Here is a 13,379-nt window from a genome sequence, read left to right as displayed (position 1 = left end):
CTCCCTTTAAAAGTCCCATGTAGGAAAAGGGCTGCACCTGATTTAACTATTTTCTATCTACCCCACCACTCAGTACATAGTAAATGCTTAAAAATGCCATCATTATGATGATTTCTACTTGGAACCCAAGCCCATCTCCATTATAGCAAGCCCGATAATCAGTCACAAAAATAAATAGATGTTGGTGAAACCAGCATAACAGAACCTCGCTTCTTAGCTCCTAGCAGCCTACATCTAACCTTAAAGAAATCTCACCTAGGGAATTCAGCTCAACTCACTGACAGTCCCTAGCACAAAGTAGAAGAAGTGGATGCTAGGAGTTCATTCATTCTCTGCTCATGGTTCCTATTCAGCATGGAAGCAAACTCTAGGAGATTGAGCCCTGGGCTGTGACTCAGAGGTGCGTTCTTGCCCTGGCTGAAAACCACTGACTGCACTGGTGCTTCAGTTCTGCCCATCTGGAATATGCAGAAAACACTGTTAAGAGACCTCTCAAGGGACAAATGAGTTTTATAGCTCACCTTCTTTAGAAGGCTTGACAGCCACTAAAAAATGTTCGAAGTGGGAGGATCTCCTCACTCATTTGGTTAAAAAAAAGGCAATCGTATTTATTGAACGCTTACACTGGGAGAGTATAATAAAAGGAATATAACAGAGTTGATAGACACGTTCCCTTCCCACTAGGGGTTTATAACCTAGAGGGCAGTCAACAGTTTGTAGGTTTTGATTATCAGCTTCCATCACATGACTGCCTTCCCTAATCTCTATGCCAGCACCTGCCCCCCCTAAAGCACAACAAGCTCCACAGCTTAGTAACAAGGACAGCTCACTCGCTTGCAAGCCAAGTGGTCTTGTGCTGGGGCCAATATCTGGGAAGAGAGAGAGACCAGGAAAAGCCATTTCCACAAGAATAATGACTGTGGTGTTTCTTAAGCACTGTCCACGTGCCAAGCATTGTACTTAGTGCTGGGATAGATAAAGATACAGAGCAGACACAGTCCCTGACCCACGTGGGGCTCACAATCGAAGGAGGAGGAGGAAGAGGCGTCGATCCCCCTCTTATGGATGAGGAAACTGAAGTTCAGAGAGACGAAGGGGCTTGCCCAAGGTCTCACGCACGCAACGGCAGAGCCGGGATGTCCGGCTAGATGTCTGACTCCCAGTCGTCCTGTACTCTTTCCACTAGGCCAAGCTCCGTGCGTCTCTGACTACATCCAGCCTCTCCCGAAATTCCCCCTAGATCGTACGGTCTCCGAGGGCAGGGATCACGCCTGTCAATTCTACTGTACCCGCCCCAGCGTGAGGTACAGTACTCTGAAAAGAGCCATCACTCAATCTCACTGACAGACTGAACAAACCAACCTTGAGATGTCGTGAAGATGGAGGAGCCGTTGCTGGACACCGCTATCCCCGTAACTGCCCTGATGCAAAACAAAGAAGCAGTTAGTGCAGACCGGTGCTTCGGAGCTGCCCGTCTCGCCCGCTGAAATGGTGACCCCAGCACGTCGTCCCCTCCTCAAAAGCCTCCGTTAAAACCCCACCGCATGAGCAGACGTCCTGAGCGGTGCCTGCGGGGCTTAGTATCGAGAGCTGCCTTCTTGCTACCTAACTGTCCTCGTCCTCGAGCTAGGAGTTCACTGTGACGCGAGTCTGCCCTCTCGGCACCCCAAGATGCTCTTAGCTGAGTGTCCTAGAGGGCCTGAAGCACGTCACCAAGAGGCCTTCCCAGACTATAATAATGTCGGTATTTGTTAAGCACTTACTATGTGCAGAGCACTGTTCTAAGCGCTGGGGTAGACACAAGGGAATCAGGTTGTCCCACGTGAGGCTCACAGTCTTAATCCCCATTTTACAGATGAGGTAACTGAGGCCCAGAGAAGTGAAGTGACTTGCCCACAGTCACACAGCTGATAAGTGGCGGAGCTGGGATTCGAACCCATTTCCTCTGACTCCAAAGCCCGTGCTCTTTCCACTGAGCCACGCTGCTTCTCTATGCCCTTTAACTCCCCTATCTGGCCTCTCCTCTGCATCGATACCAACTTGGCTGTGGATCCTTTATACACTTTGATACTAGAAGCAGCGTGGCTCAGTGGAAAGAGCACGGGCTTTGGAGTCAGAGATCATGGGTTCGAATTCCAGCTCTGCCACTTGTCAGCTGGGTGACTGTGGGCCAGTCACTTCACTTCTCTGGGCCTCAGTTCCCTCATCTCTAAAATGGGGATTAAGACTGTGAGCCTCACGTGGGACAACCCGATTACCCTGTATCTACCCCAGTGCTTAGAACAGTAAGTTAGAACACAGTAAGTGCTTAACAAATACCAACATTATTATTTTTCTTATTACTCACCACAACCGCATAATACTTATGTACATAATCATCTACTCTATTCTTTCTCCAATCCACATTTCATTTCAGTGTCTGTTTCCACCTGGAGACTGTAAGCTCCCTGTGCATCCACTGACTCTACTGTATTATACTTTTCCGAGCTCTTAGTACAGTGGACTGATGGACTGATTTTCCCTCCACACCCAGCCTGTTGGTGCTGCTCCGCCCCACCACCTGAAGCTCTTATTAAAGACCCACCTCCTGCAGAAAGCCCTCTAGGATTCATCTCCCCACCACTCAAATCAGTCACACCATCACCTTGGCACTCTTGATTCACGCTACGTTCCTTTGTTATGAGACGCGGTACGGCCTACCAGAAAGAGGTTGGGCCCGGGAGTCAGAGGACCTGGGTCAATATCTGTTCTCCCACCCCCTTAGATTGTGACCCCCACATGGGACAATGACGGACTGACCTGATTATCTTGTATCTATCCCGGTGTTTAGAACATAGTAAGCACTTAACAAATACTCTTACTATTATTATTAATTTTTATCATTATGGATTTCCTCCTGTCAGCCCTCCACAAACTTGATGATCACGGCCTCCTTTCGGGGGAAAGTGATAGCAGCCACAGAGCCCTGAACCGAAACCTCTTCCCCACCGGCCCCCGGACATCTGGCAGACCCCAACTCCCTCAGCTACATGGGGATGTTTAGGATAACCGAGAGGACAGTCTTCACGGAATGCAAATCTTACTCTTTGTGAATCTTGAACTGATCCTGCAGCTTCAGTTTGGTAATGTTGTTCCAAGCCAGTGTCTTGCTTTCCTCAGTCAGGTCTTCAAAAGACTCTTCCCCTGGAGAGACTGAGACAAACCAAGGCCAAAAGAGTCACAAACTATAAAGACAAAAAGACGGTAAAACAGGGTTTTCCCTAATTGTCTGGGGCCAAACTCCGTATTCACGCCAGATGGCTCCAGTCCAGTACCCAATTGCTAAGGGAATCATCTACCCCCACTCCCAATCTCTGCCCAGATGGGCAGAAAGCCCAGAACCCGCAGACTCTTGACGAGGGTCTTTCTGTCCACCATGTGGCAACCGCAGTTGTGAAGTTCCGGGGAGCTTGGCTGTTTTTTTGGGAATAGCCCATTTTGCTTTAGAAGGAACTTGTGGAGACAGATGGACGCATGCCACGGGATGAAAGGTTTGGTTAGGGGTTCTGGAAGGGCTTTCGGCTTGGCCGGTTTTCTTGGTTTGCCTTGGATTTCTATTCAGCGGGCTCCCTTGGCCTTTTCCTAGGGGTGAGGACAATGTTTCAGAGCCACTGCGAACATGGGGCAAGGAAGAGGTAAACCACTCTGACATGGGGTTACAGGAATGGTGAAGTCCCCCACTCCTCTCGCCATATTCGGGCTTTCACTCTGTGTTTGCACTGGAAGGAGGGCAGGGCACTGGTGCAGGGCATTCCCAGGCCCGCTGGCCAGTCCGGATATCGGACGCCATGGCAACGGATATCGGCTGCCAAGGCGGCGTCGGGCCCCGCGAGTGCTACCGCCTGAGATTTCTCCAACGTGGGGATCTGCAGGAAATTCGCCGCCGCATTGTAAGAGAACAGTATTAAGGGTAATACTGTTGCTTTACTGATCTTCGGTGTCTCAGCATGCCCTAGTAGAAAGAGCACAGGCCTGGGAGTCAGAGGACCTGCGTTCCACTCCCGGATGTGCTGCTTGTTGGCCAAGTGACTTCGGGCAAGTCCCTTAATTCCCTGGGCTTGCTTCCGCATCTGTAAAATGGAGATTTAACCTGTTCTCCCCACTACTTAGAACGTGAGGCTCATGTGGGACAGAGACTGTCTGACCAGATTAATTCGTATCCACCCCAGTGCTTAGTAGAATGCTTGGCACATACAGCCACAGTGAGAAGCACTGCTGCCAAACGGTTAGGGCTCGGGCCCGGGAATGAGAGGACTTGGGTTCTAATCCTGGCTCTGTACCTTGGGCAGGTTACTTAACTTCTCAGTAACCTCGTCTGCAAAATGGGGATCAAGACTGTGAGTCCCACGTGGGACATCGACTGGGTCCAACCTGAGTGGCTTGTATCTACCCCAGCTTATCACTTAGTACAGTGCCTGGCACACAGTAAGCCCAGTGCGGACAGGGATTGTCTCTCTTTATTGCTGAACTGTACTTTCCAAGCTCTTAGTAGAGTGCTCTGCACACAGTAAGTGCTCGATAAATACGACAATGAATGGATGAAATGCCATTAAAACAGTAAGCGCTTAAATACCATAACCATTATCAGTTATTACTGTTAGCCACAGTTTCCTTATGAAGAAGGCTATAATTGAACCGAAATAAGCAAATCAGAGGCTCGTCTCACCTGCAAGAAGAGAGCAGCCCATGGGTCAGAAAGGCTACTATCCACTGTGCATTTAACTGTCTGGAAACCCCTGAAGGGCTCTTGAAGAGTTGAGGAAAAAAAGCGGAAATAGAGGCACAAGCAAGGAGACGGACCTTCCTCGCCTTTCCTGAGCACCCTGCCGGCACTAGACTTTCAGAGGCAGACCAACTCAGATGGCTTTGAAAAGCCTAGCATTCAAACTGCCCAAGTCCTATTTTTTTATTCTTATTTTTTAAGACTCGCTTGACCAAGCGGCCGAGATGGTAACCGAGGGTGAGCAGCTCTGGCTCCTCGAGCAGCCGACCCAGTCCCGGCCCCGGGGCGGGCAGCGGCACTCAGAAGGGGAGGTAAATAAATGGACAGGCACCTCACCTCGTCCACCCCAACAATGGTATTTATTCAGTGCTTACTGTGTGCAGAGCACTGTATTCATTCAGTCGTGTTTACTGAGCGCTTACTGTGTGCAGAGCACTGTACTAAATTAAGAGTTTGGCAGAATAAAATACTCTGAGTTAATAAACAGGTTCCCTGCCCACAAAAAGCTATACAGTCTAGAAGGATGGAACGGTCTGTTTGGGATGGAACGCTTTAGGGGCATAGGGAACCTTAGAACACAAGGCGGATGTCTCTCTACACAGTAAGCGCTCAACAAATATGATTGATGGATGTGGGGAGGGATGATGGGCTTCCTGGAGCATGGGTTTTCCTTAACGAGGGGCAAGGCAGGAATATAACCCCCGTGTTCCCGGAGAACTGGCTGGACCTGTTGGTTTGTAGGTCGGTCTTCTCCTCCTCTGGACTGAGGTTGAAGGGGAAGGAACTAGAACTAAGAAAACACGGATTTAGTCTCCTCCTCCTTCCCACTCAATGCCTAGTCTAGAGCAGGCGGGCAGCAGGAGGGGGGTGGGGCTGCCCGAGTAGGCCCAAACTCAACTGGTTTCTCAGGCCGGAAACTGGAAATCCTGAACCTCAGCGTGCCTGTTTGAGCTGAAAGACTATTCTGCCATTGGAGGCTCTAACCCCAACACAGGGGGATCCGAAGATCCGAACCAGCAGCCCAGCGTAAAGAAAATACTCCTAAACCCTTATTACAGTGCTCTACACCCAGAAAGTGCTCAGTAAATACTATTGATTGATTGACTGACTACGTCCTGTGTCGGCAAAGACACAACCCCAACCCAGCCATGAACCAACGGCCCTCTGATCTCCTAAGGAACCTAGGGAGTCTTCCCTCGCTGCCCCCATGGGCTCCCCCTGCCAGTTGCGCCCAAACCAGCTGGAATAAGAAATGGAGCATGAAGCCAATCACTGCAAACTCACCGGGGGAATCGGCAATGGAAGTGTTGTAACTGGACGTTTGGGACGAACTCTTGAACTTTGGGGTGATCCTCCGAGGATGTGGAATGGAAAACAGCTGTTTGGGTGTCTGCCCGAATTCCAGGATCTGGGTCAGCATGGCTACTTTCTCGTCGGGGTCTTCGATGCTTCCAGGGAAAGCACAAAACCAAATGAGAAACTGGGTTCACGCAGTGATGTTCAACCAACCCTTTAAAAATGACGGCATTTATTAAGTGCTTGGTATGTGTCAGGCACTGTGATAAAAGATGGGTTACGCACAAGATAAACCGGGCAACAGAGAAGTGACTTGTCCAAAGTCACACAGCAGGCAAGTGGCAGAGGTGGGACTAAAAGCAGTCTGAGAAGCTGCTCTGTAAAGCAGCGTGGCCTAGTGGAAACAGCACTGGCCCAGTGGCCTGGGAGTAAGGAGACCTGAGTTATAGTCCCAGCTCCGCCAGTTGCCTGCTGAGTGGCCTTAGGCAAGTCACTTAACTTTTCTGTACCCGTTTTTCCTCGGCAGTCAAAATGGGGATAAAATACCTGGCCTCCCTCCCCATTAGACTGTGACCCCTACGTGTCTGATCTGATTGTATCCACCCCAGTGCTCAGCACAATGCTCGGTACATAGTAAGCGCTTAACCACCACAACTATTATGGTCTTCATCATCGGTAACTCAGATCTCCTGACTCCCAATCCTGGGCTAAAGATTTATTCCTGAACTTGAGTTTTGAGTGGTCATGAGACGATTACAAGAACACAGCTTCGCCTCCCGGCGGAGGGGTCACCTGTGAGTATCAGTGAGTTCTCCGAGCAGAAATTCTTTCCCCAGATGTCAGTACCTGTACACGTCAACGCCTCCCTCGTAGGTCAGGGGATGGAATACTGAAAGGAGAGAGAGAGAGATATGAAGGTGGGAGATGGTATTGTGACCATTCTTCCAATCCCCAGAAGCCCTTCGGAAAGGAGGTTTCTTCCCTCGGCTTCCATTCACATTAGTTTCTACCCAGCCGTGTGTGACGTACCATTTCGGGCCCCAACCGCTTCACTTCCTTTTTGCTTGTAGCCAAAGATGAGGTCAATCCATTCGTGAAGATGCTCTGACACGTAAGGGCTTTCTAATGCATCTTTGCTTTTCTGAAGGAAGTCCTCGGGGCCTGAGGATAAACAACAGTCTAATTGGTTCTTCAAACTTGCTCTTTCCCTCTCTCTCTTTCTCCACCTCCCTAAAAGGGCAGCTACAGAGAAGAGTCATCCCCCTTTCCACTGTTCCCAATACCGCCTTATTCATTCGATCGCATTTACTGAGCACTTACTGTGTGCAGAGCACTGTACTAAGTGCTCAGGAGAGTACAATACAACAATAAACAGACACATTCCCTGCCCACGGTGACCTTACAGTATAGAGGCAGTCAGCGAAGGAGCCATCCTAAAACAAAGAGCAAGAATCCCTTCCGCAAAACAACTCCCAGGGTACTGTCCGTCACTTTTGTCCATTCTGGAGTTCCACAGATTTTGCACAAGGCTCTAATATCTTCCACCCCTGGTGTAAGATGAGAGAATCGCCCTTATATTCGGGAAAAGCCAGAACACCGATTCATGTGAGGCCCTTGTGAAAACCAATCCTTTCAGCAAAGCATTTCCGTTTCCAAATACGGTTAGGGCCGTTTACCTGAAGCCCAGGGCGGAAGTTCCACATCATCGACCATTTTTCCTCCTTGCCTCTTCCCCAGATCCAACTTTGAGTGATTGGCTAAAAAGCTGAAGTCATCACCATAGAACTCCGGAATCAACTGGAATCAATGTTTCAAGGAGGGGGGAAAAAACATCCACATCTTAGGGGCAGTCAAAGATCCTGGCCAAGTCCGCGCAGGACTATGTCAACTAGAAAATTTTTTGGCTGACTCAAAGCCCTATTAATATCACAACTCTACCGGGAAGTCTTCCCTGACTAATCTCTCATCTCCCCACCCTATTTTCCCTCCCTTCTGCATCACTTATGCACTTGAGTCCTATCCCAGCTCTGCCACTTGTCTGCTGGGTGACCTTGGGCAAGTCACTTTACTTCTCTGGGCCTCAGTTATCTCATCTTTAAAATGGGGATTAAGACCACAAGCCCCAAATGGGACAGGGACTGGATCCAACATGATTTGCTTGAATCCACCCCAGCGCTTAGTACAGTGCCTGGCACGTAGCAAGTGCTCGACAAATACCACCATCATTATCATTACCCCCAAGCACTAAGGTACTCACCCCAAAGAATTTATGTACAGATCCTTATACTACATTGCTTCCCCTATCTGTATTTATCTGTATTTATTATCCCTTACCAGTAGGGATTGTGCCTCCTATTCTTCTGTTGTACTCACCCAAGCATTTACAGTACTCTGCAATCAATCAATACCATTGATTGATTTCCTTAAAAGATAAATGCATTCTGTCATTACTATTATTGTATCTATTAAATGCTTACTATGTGCCAAGCGCTGTTTTAATCAGGGCAGACACAGTGCCTGTCCACATGAGGTTCACAGTTGAAGGAGAGAGAGAACAGGCATTTCAATCCCATTTTACAGTTGAGGAAACTGTGGCGCAGCAAAGTTAAATGGCTTGCCCAAAGTCACAAAGCAGGCACGTGGTGGAGTCGGAAGTAGAATTCAGGTCTTCTGCCTCCCAATCCTGTACTCTTTCCCCTAGGATAGGGCAGTTTATTACTGTTATATTTTACTACAATTCACCATGAACGAAATGAAGCATTTATGCTGGGCCAGGCTGACAGGGGTTTTTTATTGTTCCTGTAAAATTACATCTTTGTGAGGGCCTTCCTATTGGCCCAGGTACCTTCTAATTGTGACCTGCCCACTTCCCGACCCTCCCCTTTTCCCTGCCGGGTTCAACCGGCCTGTACTCTGTGACAAGGCTTCTCTGATGTGGTCATTGGCATTTCTCTTTCTTTCTTCCTCCAGGCTCAGACAGCCTTTTCGGCCAACCCAGCCAACCCAGCCATTTTGTCAGAAGCTTCGGTTCCCTTCCCTCAAGATGGAAGTAAGTCACTGGTTTTATGGAACAGAAACCTCTATTGGGTTCTCTTACGTTTTATGGAATTTGAAAAAAGATTTAATTGGCCAAAACGTGATTAATTCTCGGCCCTTGGCAGCCTGTCTCCTTTAAGAAGAAAAGTGTGGACGTCAAACTATAACAGTGTTTGTTTTATAATACCATATGAGTTTAAAAATTACTATGAATAAGCACATCATTGTGTATGAAAACAGGATTTGTCAAATATGAGGGGCTAGGCCCAGTATATACTATACTATCAGAGAAGCAGCATGGCTCAGTGGAAAGAGCATGGGCTCAGGAGTCAGAGGTCATGGGTTCTAATGCCGGCTCCGCCGCTTGTCAGCTGTGTGACTTTGGGCAAGTCACTTAACTTCTCTGTGCCTCAGGTACCTCATCTGGAAAATGGGGATGAAGACTGTTAGCCCTGCGTGGGACCTGATTACCCTGTATCTCCCCCAGTGCTTAGAACAGTGCTCGACATATAGTAAGCGCTTAACAAATACCAACATTATTATTACAAGGTGGAGGAGAAGGTAGTGCTTAAGAATTAGCCATACATCAGAGATCAGATTTCCTGGATAGGACTGCCAGTACAAGGCTCCAGAAACATCCATCTTGTTTGCTTTCAAGAGATCGCTCCCTGTTTGAGATAGCTTTACCTTGCAGAGGTAAATGAAATTCCTGTCAAGATACACTTCGGGTCCCGGGCAAATCAGGCCTATACAGATGACAAATGGTTAATTTCATTCGCTTTCTCACCTCTTTAAAATCAGTGGCACCGTCCAAACAGTTCTTCCATGTTTCTGCAATACTAAATTGGACAGAGTAAAGGGAATTAACATTTGAGAAGCCATGTACCTGTCAGAACTCGAATCCGTTAGATTTGGGGTAAGCCAACATTTAGGAGCAGGTGGGGTCTAAATGTTTTATCACCACCCTGGCAAAAAAACCAAAAAAGCTTAGGGAGAGGCAAGCATTCAAACCCCACCTGTTAAACATTCTGTCTGCATGATCGAATCTTCCATTCTGTAGACAGAGCATGTATTCGGGGGCTGAGGAGAAAGGTAAGATGGTCAAATCAGAGCATCAGTGGGGAAGACCAAGGGCTGGTACGCTTTAAGCAGAGATGATAAAAAACGAACCATACCGATTCGAACGAGATAAAAAAGAACATAACCGGGAGAAGAGTAGTGGCTCCCATACATGAATTTTGGCTCCGGCATTTCCCGATAGCGAGTCTGTAACAGAAGGAAGACAGCGTCGTTGGAGTCATCTATGACAAGGGACAAGCATGGTTGATGCTAAAATACACAGGTCTGGTGGTGGGCTTTAAAGGGCCCAGTGGGCCTCTGCTTCTGCAGATACTGTACTCACTGAGGAACATGGGAGACAGGAAAGATGAGGGCAGTTGGGCAAGAGGAGGGATGATGGGAAATGGGGGTGGAGACAGGGAAAACCGTACAGGCCAAAGTTTTCCAAATTTCATTTGATTCCCAAGTGTTCTACTTCGAAGACTGGGGGCAGCACAAATACCTAGACTTCCCTCAAAACTCAGCCTTGAAAATAGCCCCCACAACCCCCTCCAAAAACAAACACACACACCAAAAAAACCCCCTTAGGGCCTCTGGCTCTTTCCACTTAAGAAGTGGAGCAGACATAATGCAGTACAGGGCTGGGAGGAGGGAGAAATCGGAAATTCTGCATGCCTTTTCGCCCAACCATTTCTCCCTGTTCCCTCGGTGGCCAGCTTTCTAGGGCAGAAAACGGAGAAAGTAGTTCAAGAAACCATTCTGAGACCAAGGATCCCAGACTCCACTTACCAACAACCTCTCCAGCCTTTCCTTATTCAGTGCACCTACTGGTTTACCAAGATCCCGGAAGGTTTCAGGATTTGACAGATCTAAAATGAGTAAATACAAAATACAAATTTGGCTTGTACTCTGAGTTTACTTCTGCCGAGCAAAACCATGTCATAAAGGCATGCCCATTTCCTCTGCTTCCTGCAAAAAGGAAGGTCAAGGCCAGGCAGACCCTGCAGATGAAAACATTCCCTCTGGATAGCACTCCCAGTTGGGATGGCTGCACCCAAACCAACAGTCACTTTAAATCATGTCCTTTGGGGACACAAAAAGGGTTGCCATGAACCAGGACCCCAGGCAGAGAACATTGCTTCCAGTTCTTTAAGGGCAGGATGGGTTATTTAACAGTCATTTGCTCCCCATGATTCCTCCTACAGATGTTTGCACGGATGCACCTCTGGGGGGTAAATTATCTGGAACAGCTATATTCTTGAGGAAGTTGCCTCTCTTTCAGGTTTGGATTTCAGAGGTGAACTAACAACGCCTTGTGGAAATTCACTCATCTTTCCAAATGAGCAACATAAGCAGAATCTAAGTAGACAGACTGGGTAACAAAGAATGATGGTCCGACACAACAGGACAACCCTAAATGGGGTTTTGCTTTGAGGATCGGAACACCCAAACAGCTGCAGTATTGTGAACTGAAACCGGGCAACGGAAAACAGGAGGACAAACGTTTTTAGGGCTAAGGGAAGATACAGGCAATGCTGTATCCCAGATGAAGGCTGGGAACAGGTCACCTCAGATGGACCGGCAGGGGAGCACTGCAATCGAGAAAAGAGAGACTCTCTTTGAAAAGAGGCTTTGTGAGGACTGACAGGCAAGGAGGACAAAGTCAATACAAGGCGCTGCAAACGTTAAAACATGACTTCATAACAAGGGTCCCAGTCTCTCCCTCTCTCATACCTCACAAGCGAATTTCATCATTTGCAGCATCTTCTTTCTGTTAATATAAACCGTCCCCAGCCACCACAGTATTTCAAATTCACTCACAAACAGAAGGGCACTACACAGTACTCTGTGGCCATCAAAATTTTTGCTGCCTCACTACTTTTCAACAAGTTTACCTTACAGGCAGAAGTGCATCTTGCCATGAAAGTCTTGCAATATAACACAGATGACCAGTGCTGGGCCAAGGCCAATTAAAAAGGAGATTAAATTCTTCAACCAGAATCTTTTTTTTTCAAAAAAAAAAGCATCTCAAATGAATGAATGCAGTAACTCTGGAAAATAAATTATTCCGCTGATTAAGAAGCATCAAATACTGCACCAAGCTTTGCTTCTTACTTGAAACCCACACTTAGAATTGAACACACTCCAGCTATTTACCTAACTCCGCACTGGTATAATCATTTATTATCCAGGGAAACACGGGATACTGGGATAGGTCATTGCAGCTGCGATCAGCCAGATTGTTGAGGTGAAGAAGATACTGATAGTTGGAGATGTGCCCTCGCTGCCACTGAAGCATGTAACTCTCTGCTGTGTGTTCTGCAATGTGGTTTTCTAAAGAGGGGAAAGAAAATAAACATCAGGCTATAAAAGATGCCTCTTCAAGACAACACCATGCCATCACCTGGAGCCCATAAAAGCAGGATCTTTACCAGCGTTGCCAGCGGATTGTGACCAAATCAGGGTGGCAACTCTTCTCCTTATTAGGGAAACTCTCCACCAAGCCCCACATCCAGGATCAGACTCCAAAGTTACATTACTGGTGGAGAATCCCCTGAGTCTAGACTCTAAAGCTAAAGGAGCCAAGAAAGTTCCTCCTCAAGGTAAGCATTTGATACCATTGCTAGCAAAATCAAAGGAAACAAACAATAGCAGCATTTCCTTGTTTGCTTTCTTTGCTGGGATGGGAGCTGGGTCTGCCCAGGTTAACTCCTTTGCTCCGGGCCAAGAGGCAGTAAAAAGAAAGTGGCTTTCAAAAGAAGTCAGTGAGAGAGGGGTTCCTCCCCTCACCCACCCCTATCAGGTAGGAAATACTGCCCAACAGGCACCATATGTAACAAAGGAAACTGGTGGGCCTTGGTGGGGGGTGATTGGGGCATCTGCATTCTCCCAGACACTTAGTACAGTGATCTGCACAAAGCAACTGCTACTGTCCCCCAAGTGTCTGGATTATCCCCTGGAAAAAGTATTCAGAGAGAAGGGGTAAACAAGACCCTTTAGATACTGCAAATGCATCCAAATGGGGGAAGTGCCACAGTTCAGAAGGTCTGGCCCAGACACGTACACATCTGTAATTTATTTGTTTTGACGTCTGTCTCCCCCTTCTAGACTATAAGCTCATTGTGGGTAGGGAATGGGTCTGTTTACTGTGGTACTGTACTCTCCCCAAGCGCTTAGTACAGTGCTCTGCACACAGTAAGCACTCAGTAAATACGAATGAATAAAT

At 47.8% G+C, this 13,379-nt stretch overlaps 1 protein-coding gene across 3 annotated transcripts in view; it reads right to left on the bottom strand.

Moving 5' to 3' along the window:
* NSMAF (neutral sphingomyelinase activation associated factor) overlaps positions 1 to 13,379 on the bottom strand; it is a 55,551-nt gene that overhangs the window by 8,245 nt on the left and 33,927 nt on the right. For all 3 annotated transcript variants that reach the window (XM_029068568.2, XM_029068569.2, XM_029068570.2), the window contains 11 exons: positions 12,311 to 12,487; positions 10,943 to 11,022; positions 10,270 to 10,360; positions 10,111 to 10,174; positions 9,882 to 9,933; positions 7,735 to 7,855; positions 7,088 to 7,219; positions 6,905 to 6,947; positions 6,047 to 6,210; positions 3,084 to 3,192; positions 1,363 to 1,421 (listed from right to left, as the gene is read on the bottom strand). In XM_029068568.2, coding sequence (XP_028924401.1) covers positions 1,363 to 1,421; positions 3,084 to 3,192; positions 6,047 to 6,210; positions 6,905 to 6,947; positions 7,088 to 7,219; positions 7,735 to 7,855; positions 9,882 to 9,933; positions 10,111 to 10,174; positions 10,270 to 10,360; positions 10,943 to 11,022; positions 12,311 to 12,487 — 1,092 coding nt within the window. The remainder of the gene's footprint in view (positions 1 to 1,362; positions 1,422 to 3,083; positions 3,193 to 6,046; positions 6,211 to 6,904; positions 6,948 to 7,087; positions 7,220 to 7,734; positions 7,856 to 9,881; positions 9,934 to 10,110; positions 10,175 to 10,269; positions 10,361 to 10,942; positions 11,023 to 12,310; positions 12,488 to 13,379) is intronic.

Source organism: Ornithorhynchus anatinus, chromosome 7 (genome assembly GCF_004115215.2).
Source record: "Ornithorhynchus anatinus isolate Pmale09 chromosome 7, mOrnAna1.pri.v4, whole genome shotgun sequence".
Taxonomy (NCBI): domain Eukaryota; kingdom Metazoa; phylum Chordata; class Mammalia; order Monotremata; family Ornithorhynchidae; genus Ornithorhynchus; species Ornithorhynchus anatinus.
This window is presented reverse-complemented; position numbering and strand designations above follow the sequence as displayed.